The 20,449-nt window shown below is 44.1% G+C and overlaps 1 protein-coding gene across 2 annotated transcripts in view; it reads left to right on the forward strand.

Moving 5' to 3' along the window:
* UPB1 (beta-ureidopropionase 1) overlaps nucleotides 1-19,391 on the forward strand; it is a 32,548-nt gene extending 13,157 nt beyond the window's left edge. For both annotated transcript variants that reach the window (XM_075120250.1, XM_075120251.1), the window contains 5 exons: nucleotides 1,931-2,100; nucleotides 7,558-7,639; nucleotides 10,990-11,032; nucleotides 14,698-14,852; nucleotides 18,618-19,391. In XM_075120250.1, coding sequence (XP_074976351.1) covers nucleotides 1,931-2,100; nucleotides 7,558-7,639; nucleotides 10,990-11,032; nucleotides 14,698-14,852; nucleotides 18,618-18,701 — 534 coding nt within the window. In that variant the 3' untranslated portion in view covers nucleotides 18,702-19,391. The remainder of the gene's footprint in view (nucleotides 1-1,930; nucleotides 2,101-7,557; nucleotides 7,640-10,989; nucleotides 11,033-14,697; nucleotides 14,853-18,617) is intronic.
* Nucleotides 19,392-20,449: the final 1,058 nt, after the last annotated feature.

Genomic DNA, 20,449 nt, shown 5'->3' on the forward strand with positions numbered 1-20,449 from the left:
GCTCTCGTCCCCTAATGCCCCTACTCTACTTGCACTACATTGATGACATCTTCATCGTCTGGACTCATGGAAAAGAAGCCCTAGAGGAATTCCACCATGATTTCAACAATTTCCATCCCACCATCAACCTCAGCCTGGACCAATCCACACAAGCGGTCCATTTCCTGGACACTACTGTGCTAATAAGCGATGGTCACATAAACACCACCCTATACCGGAAACCTACTGACTGCTATACTTACCTACATGCCTCCAGCTTCCATCCAGGACACACCACACGATCCATTGTCTACAGCCAAGCTCTGTGATACAACCGCATTTGCTCCAATCCCTCAGACAGAGACAAACACCTACAAGATCTCTATCAAGCATTCTTTAAACTACAATACCCACCTGCTGAAGTGAAAAAACAGATTGACAGAGCCAGAAGAGTACCCAGAAGTCACCTACTACAGGACAGGCCCAACAAAGAAAATAACAGAACTCCACTATCACCTTCAGCCCCCAACCAAAACCTCTCCAGCGCATCATTAAAGATCTACAACCTATCCTGAAAAATGATCCCTCACTCTCACAGATCTTTGGAGACAGACCAGTCCTCGCTTATAGACAGCCCCCCAACCTGAAGCAAATACTCTCCAGCAACCATACAACAAAAACGCTAACCCAGGAACCTATCCTTGCAACAAAGCCCAATGCAACTCTGTCCACATATTTATTCAAGTGACACCATCATAGGACCTAATCACATTAGCCATGGCATCAGGGGCTCATTCACCTGCACATCTACCAATGTGATATATGCCATCATGTGCCAGCAATGCCCCTCTGCCATGTACATTGGCCAAACCAGACAGTCTCTACACAAATGAATAAATGGACACAAATCTGACATCAGTAATCATAACATTCAAAAACCGGTAGGAGAACACTTCAACCTCTCTGGCCACTCAGTAAAAGACTTAAGGGTGGTAATTTTGCAACAGAAAAGCTTCAGAAACAGACTACAACAAGAAACTGCTGAGCTTGAATTAATATGCAAACTAGATACCTTTAACTTGGGTTTGAATAGAGACTGGGAGTGGCTGAGTTATTGCACATATTGAATCTATTTCCCCACGTTAAGTATCCTCAGACCTTCTTGTCAACTGTCTAAATGGGCCATCTTGATTATCACTACAAAAGTTTTTTTCTCCTGCTGATAATAGCTCATCTTAATTAATTAGCCTCTTACAGTTTGTATGGCAACTTCCACCTTCTCTGTATGTGTATATATATCTCTTCTTACTATATGTTCCATTCTATGCATCCGATGAAGTAGGCTGTAGCCCACGAAAGTTTATGCTCTCATAAATTTGTTAGTCTCTAAGGTGCCACAAGTACTCCTGTGCTGTTCTTTTTATCTCTGAATTACCAGAATACAGCACAGACAGGGACTGTTGATTACATTGTTGACCCTACTCATACATATGTAAATACACAAAAATGATCTCCCCACATGTCTTTTGAGGGTTATTTATTTTGCAGGATGTTTAACCCTTTCTGGCCATACGTCACACCTTGCTTTCAGTTGCAGCAGCTGTAATTTTTGCTCTTACCATTTTGGCATGGAGGGTCTGGTGATCAGGTAATAAAGTCTGTAGAGAATGCAGTATTGCTTCAGGAACATGTGAAAAAGACAGGTGGCACAGCACTTATGTCCAGCAGTGAGTAAAGAGAAGTAGAAATGGAACTGGAATTTGATCTCTACAGCTCAAGAGAGACATTTCTGTTGGATCTGTACATACAATGCAGGTATTTAGTGGCTGAGGGATGTTGTCTTTTCACATACTGTTGTGCCCCAGAGATCTAGTGAATTTTAAAGGTGCTACCGGGGGGTGGGTGAACTCGGAGACAGTACCTGAAGACACCTGCTTGTGTTTTTTCCTAGTCTACTTACTATATGGAGGGCAACACAGGGCACCCTGTGTTCCAGACTCAGTTTGGAAGGATTGCTGTGAATATCTGTTTTGGGCGCCATCACCCCCTGAACTGGCTCATGTACAGTCTAAATGGAGCAGAGATTATCTTTAACCCTTCAGCTACTACTGGAGAGCTCAGGTAAAGTACAAACAACTTGTGGGCTGTCCATTGCTTGGGATGGGCTGTATTGTGGAGTGAAATACCTGCGCGTCCCACATTTCCTGAAAGAGGAAAACCATACTTGTTTTTCCTAAGTGTTTCTTTTGGACAGGAACATTTAAAAAATGTTTTGAATTACACTTATTTTTATTTATTTATTTATTTATTTATTTATTTATTTATTTATTTATTTATTTTAGTGATATCAGTTTGGAGTGGCTCACAACTGTTAGTGCCTACAACAAGGCAGATTGTCAAAAGCAGGGCAGACACCCCAAACGGGTGATGTGTTCTATGATTAGATTTCACCAACCCAATAAAGATGTGAACTCCTGGATCACTAAGTCAATCTTACCATGGAGTCACAGACAGTCCCCTTAGATTCTCTAGTCTATCTCGCCCCCCAGACAAACTGGACTTTCTGATAAAAGATCACTTACACCAAAATCACACCACATGCAGGTTGCTCCCAGTCCCAAGAGAACCATCACTTACCCCAGATCAGTTGGTATCCTAGATCTTACACGAAAGGCAACGCTGGTAGCCAATTCTAGAGTAAACTAACTAAAGGCTTATTAGCTAAGAAAATAAGAGTTATTGAGAGGTTAAAGCAGGTAAAATATATGTACAGATGAGACACAGTTTGTAATTCCAAATGGTGGTAGTGATGTAATAAACTGCCAGTTTCCCAAAAGTCTTCTCAAGGTATCCAGATTGTCTCTAGGGATCTCCCCTTTGAATCTGGTATCCTTCCCTGTAAGAGTCCAAACAGTCCAGAAATGAGGGATCTTTCCCTGAATCCATACTTCTAGCTTCTTCTCATAGGAAACAAGCTGACAGGGTCACTACCCACGTGGGCTCTTCCTTTGGGGACGGAGAGTAAGGAATGCATTTAGAGTCTTTGATCTCCAATCATCACACAAAATGATCACTTGATTTGAAATTAGCACTTTGCTGTTAAAGTTCTTCATTTGCATTCCGTAAGGCTTCTTTCTCAGATTGATGGGTTATTTAGTTACAGGCGTATAGACAATGTAAATATTTGCTGTTACAGCGGGATACAGATAAGTTACAAGAGTGCATGTAACATCCCATTACTTTTAATGACATTTAAACACCAAATACACTCTCATACATTTAGTAGGTTTCAGAGGAACAGCCGTGTTAGTCTGTATTCGCAAAAAGAAAAGGAGTACTTGTGGCACCTTAGAGACTAACCAATTTATTTGAGCATGAGCTTTCGTGAGCTACAGCTCACTTCATCAGATGTTTAGTATTTATTAATATTTAGTAGTCACTTTGATCTATATTGCTACACAAGTGAATTGGCCTGGCTTCTAGATATGCATTTGTAAGCATTCACTGAGGCCTGGGGCTTTGGCATGAGCTGGCACATGGTCTGCCAGCATCACAAGCGCATCTATTAGCTAAGGTCCAGTATTCCAGAATATGTCAATGGATCATCTTGACACACAGTATAGTACATGTACTTTTTCATTTATCCAAATGACAGTGGAATCTGAAAAGAAATCCAGTTCTGTAGGATGTACACTCCTATACTAGTAAGCAGTGTTGCCTGACCTGTTAATTATGAATTAATTATATTGATTACACTCAGAGGATTGGTAGGTTCTCATCCCAAGATCAGGCCCAGTATTATTAAAATTACTATCCAGTTGGGAGCCCCGACATGCATGGTTGCAACACTCACACTTAGGAAAACCTTTTGTATTTGTAACAGTTTTATTAACACAATTAGTAAAATCACAAACACTCCAACCCAGCAAGGTAGATAGAGAGAATACAGAATGTGCATCTGAACATCCATATACTCACACCATTCTTTGCAAAAGGACCCAAAATGTTACTCATCATGTTCACCGTCAGATTCACTATCACCAGTGGTCAACATTCTGGCATCTCCCAAGAGTCACATCTCCCCAAGGTATGTGGGCTGGGATACAACTTTGATAATATGTTACGCTGAAACCACTATGCCAAATGCATATTCAGTAGGGGTGTCATTCTCTTTTCCTAGAGTGTCGAGCATAGTGGGGCCCCAATTTCAGTTGGTATCTAGGTGCTAATGTAGCACAAATAAGAAATAACAATAATGTTACCCTTTTTGGCCTAACCACTTTTTTCCATTAGGAGAAATTGATGATGGAGTCGGGTATTTCTTTGATGCAGTCCTGTTTATTTACAAAGAACATACATAAAATCCTGTTTTCCTGAATGCAGTAGGAATCAAACAGCAGGAGACAGTTATTTACTCACAGTTCCAAGCCTCTTTCCAGCCAGCACTCTACCCAAATGTGCTCTTTCTCAGCTTTTTCTCAGGGTCACACTACAAGTGCTTCTCTGGCTGGCTGGTAGACTTCCTTGCTACCTTTCCTGTGTGCTTCTGTTGTGTTTGTGCTACCTCTCTGCTCCTTCCCCACACCCTGCAATCAAATCAGTATCCCATCCCTGTGTTTGTGTTCAGACCCCCATGAAACCCCTTGGCCCAGTGGTCTAGTCCTTGGGCAGTAGTTTCCATTGCTTCAGCCATCACTAAACAAAGGGGCATTTAGTTTTCCCCTCATTTAGCCTGAATGGAAGGTAACTAGTATAACATGCCCAACAACTTCATCAAGGTGGGGTGATTGCCCAACCCCCAGCATAACAATAATATTAATATATTCAGTAATGCTAAGTCTGTTTCAGAAGATCACTCCTTCTCTAGGTGAGGAGCTGGTTGATAGAACATTTGTAGGCAGCCTTAGGGGATTCTAATAACTTAGGCCCCAGTAATGCAAGGAACTCCATAGGGGTGCAGAGTTCTGCCCATGCAGAGCTCCTGGCAGAACTGAGACCGTAGTGCTTCTTATCTGAGGTAATAACCACTTCCTGGGCTGAATAAACGCTGCCTTTGAGTCTGTCAGCCTCAGGATATGGCTGTTATCAAGGTAACAGGAAGCCCCGTTGAGTTGTTTTAAGACACTGACATTTTAAATGTAATATTCAAATTGAAAGTGAAGGAAGAAAATCTAACAAAAGGAATCCACCCCTTCAAACTAACTGAACCCCCTTTAGGCCCCTGCTTTCCCTTCCTCTGACTCAGCAGTGCTTGTCTGTCCAGAATAATTGCAATATATCTTTCCTTTCATTGTCTTTAAAAACAAAGAGAAGGGAGGGGCCTCTCCCAGTGTAAACTGTGTAAACATAAATGTATGAATTATTCTGGGAACAAGAGCACTGCTGAATGGCACAGGAAAGAACAGAAAGTTTTAAATCATGGAGAAGGGATTCATTTAAAAATTTTTTTTGACATTTTCTGTGCGCCCTCCCCCCCCCCCCACACACACACATATTTCTCCGCTTCTCTTTCATGTAAATTTGGAATTTTTCTGTATCAGCCGAAGAGATTGAAGCAGTGAGGCCAATCTTCTTGCTGGCAAATAGCTTGAAAATTCTGAATACATGAGCCACTCAGAGTAGGGAGATTGCAGTAGCCAGAGTGTGATTATTGATAAATAAGCACATAGTGAATACATAAGTCACACACCCACAGCCAAGCCCAGTACAGGGAATTGTATATTTGGAGTGGTGTGGAAGGGAACTATAATTTTGAATCAGTAAGTGTACAGCATCCTGTCACTCAGACTGCCTAAGGCAATTCTGTTTCCCAATAAGAGCTGATAGCTGCTGATTTAGGTTGTTTAATATTGGAAAATGTCCTTAGAAAAGAGTTTAGTAAATACAGCGTCACTTGTAGTGGGCTTTACAAATGTCACCATTAAAATAATGTTTGTGATGTTGGTCCATTTATAGCCCATTAGAAGGAGAGCAAACAGAAATTATACTGCCTTCCTGAGGCACTTCATTGCTTTTCTGGGTGCTCCAGGCTCTCCTGATTATTGGCTTTCTTCTCTTGGTTGCTTTTTGAAGGTATAATTTTTATTGCAGGAAGAGGACTCTTGAGTCCCATGCAGAAAAGAGTTTCTAGGGAAATGGAAGAAAGCTGTTCTGTAGTAACCTCTTGGCTATCATCTCTTTTCCCACAGTATTTCTCCTTCCTTCTGTGAAATTGTAATTTCCAGGAGCCTTTCAACAAAGTCCCTTTTTCTTAGACGTGCTGTCAGGTTGGCTCAGCAGTTGGGGGGAGGGGGGGGGGGAGGGGAGGGTGGAACAGGGGGAGTGATAAACCTAGTCCTTTCAATCAAGCCAATGAGCATCTTGTAGGTGTCTGAGTCTTCTTGAGATTTACTTATGAGTCATCCACCCACACTCTCCCCTTGGAGCTCAATATTGGGCAGCTACATGCTGTTATGAGGGTGATTTTGCAGAAGAGTGTACAGCCAGTCACTCTTGTTTTTCAGTGCTGTAGGTACTGTCAAACCATATCTTCTTGAATTATCTGATCCCTGTGTCTCAATATGCTTAATGAAAGGAAGGCTGCCTGCGTTTTCAGTGAGACAAGGGGAGTGAAGTAATATCTTTTATGGGCCCAACTGTTGTTGGTGAGAGAGACAAGCTTTCGAGCCACACAGAGCTCTTCTTCAAAAGGTAGTCTAATAAAAGATGTTACCTCACCCACCTTGTCTCTAATATCCTGGGACTGACATGGCTAAAACTACACTGAGTTTTCAGTGTCTCCAAAATTGAGTCCCAGTTTGGAAAAGAACTGAGGGTGAAGGTGGAGGAGGAATTCTTTCCCGTTTCACAGTTCTTGGTTTTCTGTACAGTGTGGAGACTGGTTTAATGGATAATAATTGAAATGTTACAGGGCTGCTTTTGTCAAGCATGCCTTTTTGTTCTGCAGCCCTGCATAGGGGAATGACTTTTGAAAATGTCTGTGAAACCTGCAAGTAGAACAAGGGGAGCAGGAGGGGTGGACTTTTTTTTCTAGCTTTCAGACAACCTAGTTTCCCACTGCCTGCCTCAGAAACTGCTCCTGGAGAAAGGGGGAGGGAGGCTATTAGAGCAAGAACCTTTCTATGCTGCTGCAAAATATTATTTGGATTCCTGAAAATTAATGTATAAATCTTCCAGACTGTTTTGAAAAAAATTTCTCCCAATGACTTTAATGGAAGGTGCATATCTAAATTCCCTGGGCTGCTTGAAAATCTCAAGCCAGGCATTTAAAATTCTCATCATGGTGGTCACCATTAGAAGTCAGCATTTGCCAAGTTACCAGATAAAATAGTCTCTCCCTATATGTGGAATGGGAATAATGTTGGTAACTGTGCTGAATCTGGTGGAAAATGCTCACTATTGAGGGTGACCACTCTTTGTGATCCAAGATCATTGACAGCAGTTGGCTGTGGTTAGCTTTTGTTTCCCTGATCGCGAGGCTCAAGATTACAGGTATCCACAGCCCATGAAATCTCAAAATTTAGCTATGAGCCATGCAAATAAACGATAATCACCACCTTTTTTGTTACCAATTTGCAGCGAGTCACTGTGGCCAATTGAAGCAAGAAATGCAGCTATTGCTAACCACTGCTTTACATGTGCCATAAACCGAGTTGGAACGGTAAGTATTTCAACACTTTGCTTTGTAGCCTTAATTTCAGAATCTATGCATTTGAGCACATTTTAATCCTAGCTAATGAACTGTATAGTGCTAACGGGATTACATGGTAGCTGTAGGACACCTGGAAAACTCCTGTATTCCTCTGTATAGCATGAGACCTCCTCTCTCATGAATGTTTGCAATGGTGCTTTGAAGATTGAAAGTGTTGCTATGATACCTAGTAAACAGAGAGTGTGAGCCACCTGCCCTGCTGCTGGTAGCCTGCATTCTGCTGTGGCTCCTTCCTATTCTTGACTTGTTCTTTCTTTATGGTGATGGATTTAACTAAGGGCTTGTTTACACTTACTGGGGGATCAATGAATGGCGACTGATGCATCGGCGGTTGATTTAGTGGGTATAGTGAAGACCCACTAAATCAACCATAGATTGCTCTCCCCTCGACTCCTGTACTCCACCAGATTGAGAAGAGTAAGGGGAGTCAACAAGAGAGCATCTCCCGTCGACATCATGTAGTGTGGACCCTGCGGTAAGTAGATCAAAGCTACGTCTATTTGAATTACGCTATTCACGTAACTCAAATTGCATAGCTTAAATTGACTTTTCCCTTTAGTGTAGACAAGGCCTAAGATGAATGCTCCTTCCCTTCTCGCTAATTCTCCTAGCTCCTATGCAGAATCCAGTGTCTCCTTCACTAAGATTATTGAAAATAAAATGTGTCCTTGCACTTCTGTAACAGAGCTGGTTCTTACTAGTCAGACACCTTCTCTCCTTAACAACTGAGACCATGGAACCAATTCTACCTTCATGTGCAGTAGGTGAGGCCTGTCTTCAGAGCTAGTGACACAAGGTGGATGAGGTGTAATACACTGTATTGGACCAGTTTCTGTTGGTGATGGTGACAAGCTTTCGAGCTATGCAGAGCTCTTCTTCAGATCTGGGAAAGGTACTCAGAGTGGTGTAGATAAATACAAGGTGGAACAGATTGTTTAGCATAAGTAGTTAACACATATTTTAAGGGACCATTTAAGGGAAGTTGTGGTGGAAACCTGTAGGGAAGTTTAGATCATTTGTCCAGAGGATGAAAATAATATCGATATCAACCTCTTTATGGGCCACCTTGAGGAAGAATTTCTGGACAAATGCACCATGAAACCAATGTACCTCAGATACATCAATATTATTTTCATCCTCTGGACAGATGACCTAACTTCCTTCTGGATTTCCACCACTACTTCAACAACCACCACCCATCCATCAGACTCTCTCTAGAACACTCTCACAGCAGCAACAACTTCCTGGCCATGATTAGCTTCAACAGTGGAACCTTAGACAACAGTATACAAGAAACCCCATGGATCACCGCACTTACCTTCACAGATCTAGTAAGCACCCCAAGAAATCTGTTATCTACAGCCAGGCCCTCAGCTATCACAGAATATGCTCCAAGGAGAAAGTCTGGGATACACACCTTAACACATATAAAACCACCTTTACCGAACAAGGATACTCCACCAGAGAATTAGATCACATCATGGAAAGAGCCACCCAAAAACCCCAAGAGACCCTGCTTTGCTACAGGGGGGAAAACCCTCTGACCGCACACCTCTAGTTGTCACCTACTACTCCATACTGGAACCTGTACGGGGTATCTTTAAACCATTACAACCTATACTCGATGGGGAGCATATCCTGAAAGAAGTCTTTCCCAACCCTCCTCTTCTGGGCTTCAAACAACCCACTGTGTCTCCAGGCTCATTGTCAGAATGAGCTCCCCACAGACCAGTACCCACCAATTCAAAGCACCACGAGACCCTGCCATAACAACAGATGAAAAACCTGCAGACATATTGCTACCGGTACAAGGGTCAATATCTCCCACAACACATGTTTCAAGATGCATGGGTCCTACATATGCCTATCATAACCTGTGATGTACCTCCTCCAGTGCACTAAATGCCCCAGTAACAACTATGTGGGTGAAGCCAGACAGTCATTATGCTCTTGAATGAACTCACAGAAAGTGATGAAAGACAAATATACCATATCATCCATGGGCAAATACTTTTCACAAAGCGATCACTTCCCTCCATATCTGACCTATCAGTCCTCATCCTCAAAGAAAATTAGCACAATTCCTTCAAAATATGAGCCTAGGAGCTTAAATTGATAATTTTGCTGGACATTAAAAATAATGGTCTTAATAAAGACACTGGATTTACGGCTTATACAACAATCTGCAACCCATTAACCCCCTTTTTTTGTCCTATGACTGGAGGAGTGTTAATGGGCCACTTCACCGTGAATCGTTCCTTAAAATATGTGTTAGTTACTTATACCTTTCCCAGACCTGAAGAAACGCTCTGTGTAGCTCAAAAGCTTGTCTCTTCCACCAACAGAAGTTGGTCCAAGGAAAGATTATACCTCATCAATGTTGTCTCTCTAATATCCTGAGACCAACCTGACTATATCAACACTGCAACATTCAGAGCTAGTGCACATACAAATTCTTTGTTGAGCAGTTTAGCATGTATATTTTTTTAAGGTGCTCTCCATGAATCTGGCTTAGTGTCCACCTGGTTAGACCATGTTCTTCCTTTCTGTTATCTGCAAAGACTACCTCATTTAAATCTCTCTTCTCCCACCCCCATACCAGAGCTGTCCTCTCCTTGGCCTGTTAACTTGTTGTGGTGGAGAGGTTTGTGTCCTCCCTCAGAACTATGTTGTTCGGACTATTGTACTCGTGGTAGGGTCACCCTTGGCGAACAGTTCTGAGGTGAGGTTCCAGATGAAGCACGGTCCAGACTTCTCAAAACCCCAACGGTGGAACAGGTGTATTTAAGGACTTGTCAATTCTCTGTGGCTGTGAAGGTGCATAAGGGGTGCAGCAGGATGGAGACCTCCAGTTATCTCGGTCTCCTCTGCCACCGGGTCCAGGGCTCCTTCCTGTCAAGTTCCGTGAGGTTCCTGCCTGCGCACCAGCTCCCCCACATTAAAAGATTTCATGCATAGGCCTCTGCCGTGACCAGAGCTGTGACACGCTAGTATTACTACTCATATTCCCCAGAGCGCTGTGAATACAAGGCTGTCAACCAAGAAAATGCCTGTCTTCCAGGCTAGTCCATCCTAAAATTCTAGCAAGACAGTCACTACCTTGAATCTAGAAACTAGGTGACACTGAAGATTCCCTTCTGCAGGCAGTGTTGACGGTAAGCCAGACAAGTCTTAATAGATGTATGCCAAGCATTAATATGTTAGTATATTAAACATTGAATTGCAGCAAGATTCTCTTGCATGAAATGAGATTATAGTGCCATCTACAGCTTCATTTCAACCTGGCTTTTGTTTCACAGGAATACTATGTGAATGCATTTACATCTGGAGATGGTGGAAAAGGTACGTTCAGCAAATACCTTCATGAGTTGCTAATAGTTGATTTTGAAGCATGAAGAGTTATCTTTCCGGCTATCTGCCTGTAGTTTCCATGACAATGGTCGTATCTAAGAGCAGCCTTACTTCCCAGAAATGCCACTGTCATAGAAATGACAGGCAACTAGCAGAAAAGATATCCAAAGTACAGTGGCATATGGTCATTAGAGGTGCTTATATAGGGCTGCTATATCCTTCCTAGGGACTCCAGTCTGTATGATCCCTGGAAACTTGCAAGGCAAAACCCCACTAATTTGCCCTATGTTGTCAGTGTGGTTTATGATGATGCATTAATCTTCATGTTCTGACTTTAAATCCATAAAAGCCAGGAGTTCTCTTACCAAGTACTATTGCTACATACACAAGTTAATGTGAAAGAGGATTAGCTTCAGATAGTCCAGATCCAGACACACAGGTGAGCTATTGAGTCTCATGCGTTTTTGTAAATGGTTTACATAAAGTTATAGGTACTTGCATGCCTCTGGCATGCCAAGCCAAATGATGCTGAAGATGGGGTGCAGAGCTAAGACATACAGGGGACTCTCTCACTGGAATTCTGCATTTCACTGCTTTATAAAACGTTGCCTCTTTATAACAATTGGCTATTTGTCTGATGTGGTTGTAGCAGACTCCCAAAACCTTCCTTTAGGCTGTCAGATTACTCCTCTTGTAATGCCTATTTTATAAATAGACAAATGTGCAATTCCCAACAGATATGTCTTCACTGCGGAGTTAAGATGAGTGATCAGCACCTGGATTAATCTAATCCCAGCAGGGGAAGTGCAATACCCGTGTGACTGTGTCCTCACTAATACTGCATTCACTATGTTGCTATGACTTTTGAGGGTATATCCCATGGTTCTTTGTGCTGCAGTAATCTGAGAAACCCTATGATTCTTTCCTAGTGAATCGTGGTAGAATTTCTGTCTTGGGCACATGGGAGAAATTGTGGGAAGCCACTGGAGGTGTGTCAGTGCAGGAGTGATTTAGCCTGCATCTTTACAGCAAAGTGGACAAGTTACCAGCCCAAGTGGAAGCAGCACAGGAGCTCTCGCCTATACAGCCAGTCAGCCTGAGCCCTGGTCTACACTAGGACTTTAGGTAGAATTTAGCAGCATTAAATCGATGTAAACCTGCACCTGTCCACACGATGAAGCCCTTTATTTCGACTTAAAGGGCTCTTAAAATCGATTTCCTTACTCCACCCCTGACAAGTGGATTAGCGCTTAAATCAGCCTTGCCGGGTCGAATTTGGGGTACTGTGGACACAATTCGACGGTATTGGCCTCCGGGAGCTATCCCAGAGTGCTCCATTGTGACTGCTCTGGACAGTACTCTCAACTCAGATGCACGATTGTTTGCCGTTGCTCTGACGCAGGGAGGGGCGACTGACGACACGGCTTACAGGGTTGGCTTACAGGGAGCTAAAATCAACAAAGTGGGTGGCTTTACATCAAGGAGTATTTCAGGCAGGACTTCACGGAGGGTTCCAATAAGAAATGGTGCACCTAAGTTATTGTTCTTATTGGAACAAGGAGGTTAGTCTGGCCTCTGATTGATACATGGCTAGATTTACCTCGCTGCACCTTCTCTGTGAGTGACTGCAGTGTGACCTAGAGGAATGAGTCCCCTAGACGGGGGAGGGAGGTTGTTTGCAAATGAGTACAAAACAAATCTGGTCTATTTCTTGTTTTGATACACTCCATCTATCTTTTACATCTTTGGCTGGCAGCAGACGGTGTAGAAGGACTGCTAGCATCCTCATCTCTTGCCTGCCCGGCAGAAGATGATGCAATAGGACTGCTAGCAATCCGTATCACCTGCCTGCTCACCAGAAGATGGTTCAATAGGACTGACTGCAGGACTAAAGAGAATGACTTGATCAGGTCACTCCAAATTTAGTCCCTGCGCCCATGTCTGCTCAGGCGCTCCTGATCGACCTCACACAGGCGACCAGGAGCACCTCGGACATGATGATGACGGCTACCAGTCCTATTGCACCGTCTGCTGCCACAAGGCAATGGGTTGCTGCTGCTGTGTAGCAATGCAGTACCGCGTCTGCCAGCACCCAGAAGACATACGGTGACAGTGAGCTGAGCGGGCTCCATGCTTGCCGTGGTATGGCGTCTGCACAGGTAACTCAGGAAAAAAGGCGCGAAATGATTGTCTGCCCTTGCTTTCATGGAGGGAGGGAGGGAACGGGGGCCTGATGATATGTACCCAGAACCACCCACGACAATATTTTAGCCCCATCAGGCATTGGGATCTCAACCCAGAATTCCAATCGGCAGCGGAGACTGCGGGAACTGTGGGATAGCTACCCACAGTGCAACGCTCCGGAAGTCGACTCTAGCCTCAGTACTATGGAAGCACTCCACCGAGTTAATGCACTTAATGCACTTAGAGTATTTTCTGTGGGGACACACACACTCGAATATATAAAACCGATTTCTATAAATTCGACCTAATTTCATAGTGTAGACATACCCTGAGTGTAAAGCGCTACCAGACCCAGGGGAGAGGCTTTTGTGTGAATGGAAGGGGGGTGAGGGGCAACACCTGAATAAGAGCCCAAATTAACTGCAGTGAAGACATACCTTAGAGGGGTTTCACAGGAGCAAACCAAAATATACTTGGCCAGTTTTATTCTGTTCTTTAATTTTACATCATTATAAATGGTGAGAACATGACAGGCAAAAGTAAACACAAATTATAATTCAGAAATAAGAGAAGAAAGAAAAGAATAACCTAATGCATTGTCGTGTTCAATATAGGCTTGAACAAAAGGATAAGTTATAAAAGTCAAAGAAACTTGTACTCTGATTATCTATTCAGAAATCCAAAAGAAGTCTGAGATTCTGAACTGCTTTCTCTTGGGGTAGATGTAACCCACCAATATTCAGTTGTAACCTCAGCATTTGTCTTATGGGAACCACCATCTTCTCTGTTTTTTCTGGCCTCAGTCTGAGTCTCAGCCAACCCATTTGCTACAGATCCTTGTATTGGCCTGACATTGGAGCTGAGTGTTAGCAGCTGCTGCATGAAGGTGGCTAGTGGTTGCTATCGCTCACTTTGATTGCCCTCAATGAACAGTGCAGAACTTTAGAGGTGTCTGATGCACTTGATCTTGTGGCCAATCCTTTGATCCTGTTGAAGATATTTGCATTTTTAATAAGATTTTTCTTCCTGCTATCTCAACGTTTTATACTTCGGTCCTGCACTGAAGAGCTAATGCTGTGAACTCTCTCAGTTGCTTTGAAACACACTGCGATGTTACTGTTAGCATTTACTTGATTGTAGGCTAGATGGGAGAGGGAAACAAAGCCCTTCTTTAAATGCAAATAGTTTTAATAATTAGCCAGCACAGTAGTACATTATGAAAAGCCTATGAAAGTTACCTGGGTTCCTGTTTCTATGTGAAAGTTTTCCTGTGAGGGAAAGGGTAACTAAAGGATAGAGCTACAGTTTTCCTGTGGCTTCACTGTGGCTTTTTGAGTTAAATGAGGGCACAGTTGGGTGAAAAAATAGAGGAAGTAATCCTGAGTTTCTCACAGGAAAGAACATGTGAAGTTCTATATTTATTTGCTCATGGCATTCTATGTTGTTTATTATCATTTATTTATTTATTTAAGCCCACCATGACTTGGGATATTTTTATGGCTCGAGTTATGTGGCTGCACCAGATGGCAGTCGGACACCTGGACTGTCTCGCACACAGGATGGGCTTTTGGTGGCTGAGGTGGATCTAAACCTTTGCAGGCAAGTTGGTGACAAATGGAGTTTTAAGGTAAGTCCTTATTCTCTAAAGAAACCTGGCCAGTTTGCTAACTTTTATATGACACTGAATGGGCCTTACATGTTAGTTTTTGTGGAATTTAAGCTGTTGCTAAAAATGAAACCTAGTCCTTATGATTCTGAAGATCACACTCAGAAGGTAAGTGGTGGATTGCTCACTTCCTGAGCCTGCAGACAGCCTGAAACCAGACATGAGAACTCTCCTCATTCACCTCTGAAGCCTCTTGCTCTGTTTCACTTTGGAAGTGAATTAAGCTAAATGGAATTTAGGCCACTTTAATTCTGAATGAGAGCATCCACACGGGCGTGTGCTGTGATTTACGTAATCTAACACACCTTTAGTTAATTTAGATTAACTTTCCTGAGGGTATGTCTATATGGCAATCATAGGTGCCGACGGATGCTCGACCCTGCCCCGCCTCCACCCCTGCCCCGCCCCCATTCCAACCCCTTCCCCAACTCTGCCCCCTCCCTGTCCCTATCCCTATTCCAACCCCTTCCCCAAATCCCCACCTCTTCCCCACCTCCTCCCCTGAGCGCGCCACGTTCCCGCTTCTCCCTCCCGGAGCTTGTTACGCCATGAAACAGCTGTTTTGCGGCGGTAAAAGCTGGGACGCAGCGTGCTCAGAGGAGAAGGCACAGGTAGAGGTAATGTGAGGCAGCGGGCAGGGAGGGAAGCTTGGCTGCCGGTGGGTGCAAAGCACCCACTAATTTTTCCCTGTGGGTGCTCCAGCCCTGGAGCACCCTTGGAGTTGGCACCTATCACTGCAATTAAAAACTCACAGCTAGCCCATGCCAGCTGACTTGGGCTCGTGGGGCTCAGGCTAAGGGTTTAATTGTGGTGTAGATGTTTGGTTTCAGGTTGCAGCCCAAACTCTGGGACCCTCCCACCTCGCAGAGTCCTAGAGCCCGGGCTCCAACCTGAGCCTGAATGTCTACAGAGCAATTTTTCAGCCCTGGAGCTTGAGGCCCGAGAGGCCGAGTCTTCTGACCAGGGCCAGCCACAGGTTTATTTGCTGTGTAGACATACTCAGAGAGTTCACATGTAGTCAAGCACTTAGTTTTAGTCCTCAGAACTGCTATAGGTCTGGAATTTCTATTAACCTTTCCTCCTGAACCCAATATGCACTTTGACTCCTGGCAACAAGTAGGACAAACCCTCTAGCTCAGAGGTGGGCAAACTACAGCCCACAGGCCACATCCGGCCCGCGGGACTGTCTTGCCCGGCCCCTGAGCTCCCGGCTGGGGAGGCTAGACCCCGGACCCTCCCCTGCTGTCCCCCCTCCCCTGCAGCCTCAGTGCGCTGCGCCACCAGCACTCTGGCCCACCACTCCTGCTGGGCGGCGGGGCTGGCTCTGGCGGGGCTGCGAGCTCCTGTTGCTCTGAGCAGCGTGGTAATGGGGGAGGGTTGGATAAGGGGCAGGAGGTCCTAGGGGAGCAGTCAGGGAGCAGGGGGCGGTTGGATGGGGCGGAGGTTCTGGGAGGTAGTCAGGGAGCTGGGGGCTTTGGATAGGGGGTGTGGTCCTGGGGGGCAGTTAGGGGCGGGGGTGTGGATAGTGGGTGGGGGGGTTGGATAGGCGTGGGAGTCCCAGGGGGCCTGTCTGGGGGCGGGGGTGTGGATAGGGGGCTGGGCAGTCAGGGTGCGGGGGGGGTTGGATGGGGGTGGGATCCCGGGGGGCGGTTACGAGCAGGGTTCCCAGAAGGGGGTGGTCAGGGGACAAGGAGCAGGGGGGTTGGATGGATTCTGAGGGGAGCAGTCAGGGGAGGGGGTGGGGGTGGGGGCCAGGGCCAGGGCCAGGCTGTTTGGGGAGGCACAACTTTCCCTACCTGACCCTCCATACAGTTTCACAATGCCGATGTGGCCCTCAGGCCAAAAAGTTTGCCCACGCCTGCGCTAGCTAGTGACCTTTGCAATCTATCATCCTCTTCCTGCTTGAGTTCTTCAGTTATACCATATTCCAGTGTTTAAAATCAGACATGGTAACAAAGAATTTTATGTCTTTATCTGTACAGAAACACATCCAACTTCCTTGCGTTTTGCTCTTGCATACACTTGTGACATATGGTCTTATGTGTTCTGTGACACACTGGACCTAAAGTCTGTGGAAAGGACTCCTGGTGGCTGTGGTATACTGGTACTGAGTTTTACATCCTCAGTAAAATGAGGGGTCATTTCAGCAGAATGTAGATCTGGGTCATCAGAGAATACAAAAGGCCACCTCAGCTGCAACAGCACATTTTAGATGTATTCAAATGTGGACATTTTTTTTGCTGTGTGAAAATGAGTAGTACAATCAGTACAATATCCCTTGTGCTGTTTTTATATTTGGTTGTTTATTTTATGCTGCCCCCATGTCTTCTGTTTCCAGTGTGCTGCAGTTTTGTATTGATAGTGCAAACCGGCATTGCTGGAAGTTTTGGAAACTGAGTAGAGGACAACTGGGACTTTTGACAACCAGAAAGGAGTAGGATGCAGTTTAAATTTTTGTCATTTGATGGAGATGCATATCCCCTTTCTACTTGTGAGCAGCCAGAGGTGGCTTGACATTTGGGGGTGATGGGCATGACCTTCTTGTTCCCCACCCAGACAACCCTTGACAGCAACCACATATCCCCATAACCTGCTCCAGGATCTGCCCCTGCATCCAGCAACAATGGATAAGGACATTAACTGTATGTTTCTTCTAAAATTATCAGCAGTGAAATAATTAACCATTATCCTCATTACATTTCAGAATTCACTCTATTGCTGTGAGAGGAGCAAGTTCACTCCCCTCAAAGCTAATGTTTCAGGCTGCTTGCACACTCAGGAAGACAACAGTATCAGGTCACATTCAGAAAGCTTTTTTCACAAGTATAATGGCTATAAACTTACTAGGGTTTTGCTCTGAAAAGTGACTGTAAAAAGAGCAGCATGGAATTCATGTTTTATATGGATATCACACACACACACACACACACACACACACACACACACACACACACACACACACACACACACACACACACACACACACACACACACACACACACACAAGATAGGTTCTTCCCTTACTCTGCATCACCAGGTGATCATGCTACCACAATGGGAGCTGTATAAGTTCCTACATAAATACAGGTTCTGCAGCCCAAATGCTACAGTGACACTTGTGCAAACCCACTGAAAGCAGTGGGGTTTTCAGGTGTTACTGGGAGCATCGTGTGAAGACTTCTCACTTGTGTAGTTCCACTGCCTTCATTGAGTGTACATTGGTGTAACTGGAGTTCAGTATATAATTCAGTATATAATTCTGTTAGTGCACAGCAAAGAGACTCCAGCTCTCCCACTCACCTGTGTTATCTCTGCAAAAGTAACACAGGTAAAAAAAAACTGTAAGAATTTATTTTTTGTCCCTAGTTAGCAAATGTGAATCTGAACACACACACAGGGAGTACACATGCTGAGTAAGATGGTGCCAATTTTACATAGTCACTTTCCAGCATAGAACTCCATTTGTAATGTTATTTTAAATGAGAGTTTAGCTTTTGCAAGAGACTGCTTGTGCAGGGCATTGGTAATTTTTGAAGACTGATGGAATTAAGACCTTACTGTTCTTGGTAGTTAATGTTCCTTTTTAAAAAAGTAATGTAAATCAATATTTTTCTATTGAAATTCCTTCCACTGATCATCTGTAATCCTCCTGGCTAGCGGGGACGAGAAGGAGCAGCTAATGGGAAGTTACTGAAATAGGCTACAAACTCTGCTTTTCTTTTCCAGATGACTGGTAGATACGAGATGTATGCAGAGGAACTCATGAAGGCTGTCCAGCTTAACTTTGCACCCAATATTATTAAAGAGTAACTGTGGCGGTGTCCTCTGGTAGGAGAGCTCTCACACCAAGATGATAGCACCTTCTTTATAAAACAAAAGTGATCTATGTATGTTAGTCTGCAAAAGTCTCCACCTTCTATTATCTTACAGTTGGTATTGCAACTGAAACTTGGCTGCTAGTCAAAGTGAAAAGTGACTGCTAGTCAAAAGTTACTATAAATTTTTATAAAGCACTTACTGCAAAGTGATGAACAAATGATAGAGGGCAGGGTGAGGAACTCACCTGGTCAGATTTAGCTTAAATTCAGAAATGTGCATTATACTGTATGAGGTGTTGGTGAAAAGGTGATATAGCATAAGCAAAACCAGTCTGGCCCTGTGGAAATGCTAGTGCGCTTTCCCTACATGCTTTGTTGCAGTGGGATAAAAATGTCAATGCTTAAAGGCTTTGTCTGAGACCTTCTGACACATGTAGTCTCCTTTTCTTTGGACGCTGAATCAGTCATATGGTTCAGAAGAGTATCAGGAATACAGGCACTGGCTCTTCGTACTTCCCAAAAGGAAGCGCTAGATAAGGAACTGACTGTATTTCCCCTCACTTCACATGATAACTTTACATTGTCACAAGTAGCTGAACGCTCCTGCTGTCACACAGGTCTAATTTGTTAAGTCATGTTTATGAAAAAGCCAAAAATGGCTCTAAACAAAAACTGCCATTCAGCTATTCTTGTAGCTCTTTCCATTCCTTCACATTGACGCAGACATTGTAAGCTTCAGAGTGATGTTTGGAGTTAGTGTGCCTGCTGGTTGTGTCTATTTGTGTGTGGATTGTGTCGTGCTGGGAGAGTTGTGTAGATTTCTCCAGGCTGGGAATGAGGAGGGTGGCTGCAGTGAGAGGCTATGTGTGTTTGGGATTCTTGTGTGTGGGTTACATTGTGTTGAGAGATTTGTATTGATTTTTGTGTCTGTGGCAGTTGGGCCAGGTAATCCAGCATTTGTGCAGTTTCCTTAGTACAGCCAATGAAATTATTGCATGCAAATTAGCTGTAGAATAAGGTTGGTTGGTTGCGTTACCTCTGATATCACAATGGTCTCGAACTCTTGGCGTAGAGATGCATGCCTTACTATAGCTGTGCACCACATAGGTGTAATACGTAAGGTCAAAATGGCTGAGAACTTAAAAATTGGATGGTAGTAGGCCATGAAACCCAGTGATGATAGAACCTGGTGATATTCTAAACAAACAGAGCTTTCAAGCCATGCTTGGACCTGCTGCCATTGCTTCACACTGACTCAACAGACATTTTAGGCTTCAGAGTGCCATTCCTAGAATCTTCTTATATGGATGCTGCCACAATACATATTTCAGCTTGGGGACATTGTACCTCTTAGGTTATTTATCTTGCTGGGGAGGTAATGCCCTTAGCCTTGCTGTTCCACCATCTGACTCCTTAGAGCCGGGGTGCCAAACATATGGCCCATAATCCTACACATCCCACCAGAGCATTCATAAGGCCCACAGCGGGACTCAGGCTGTCAGCCCTGGGTGGCAGGACTCCCACTGTTACCTGAAATCTTATTAAAATATGTAGAATCTGTTTGGCCCACACAAGGTTGTCTTAGATTTCTGTGGCCTTCTAGTATAATAAGGTTGGGCAGCACTGCCTTAGAGAATTGGTGTATCTAAATTGGTGGTTTAAAAAAATGAACTGCATGTTCCATGTACTAGTTTTACAGGGGAAAATACAGAAGGAAAATATCTGGCCAAAAACGGAGTG

The sequence above is a fragment of the Caretta caretta genome, chromosome 15, assembly GCF_965140235.1.
Source record: "Caretta caretta isolate rCarCar2 chromosome 15, rCarCar1.hap1, whole genome shotgun sequence".
Taxonomy (NCBI): domain Eukaryota; kingdom Metazoa; phylum Chordata; order Testudines; family Cheloniidae; genus Caretta; species Caretta caretta.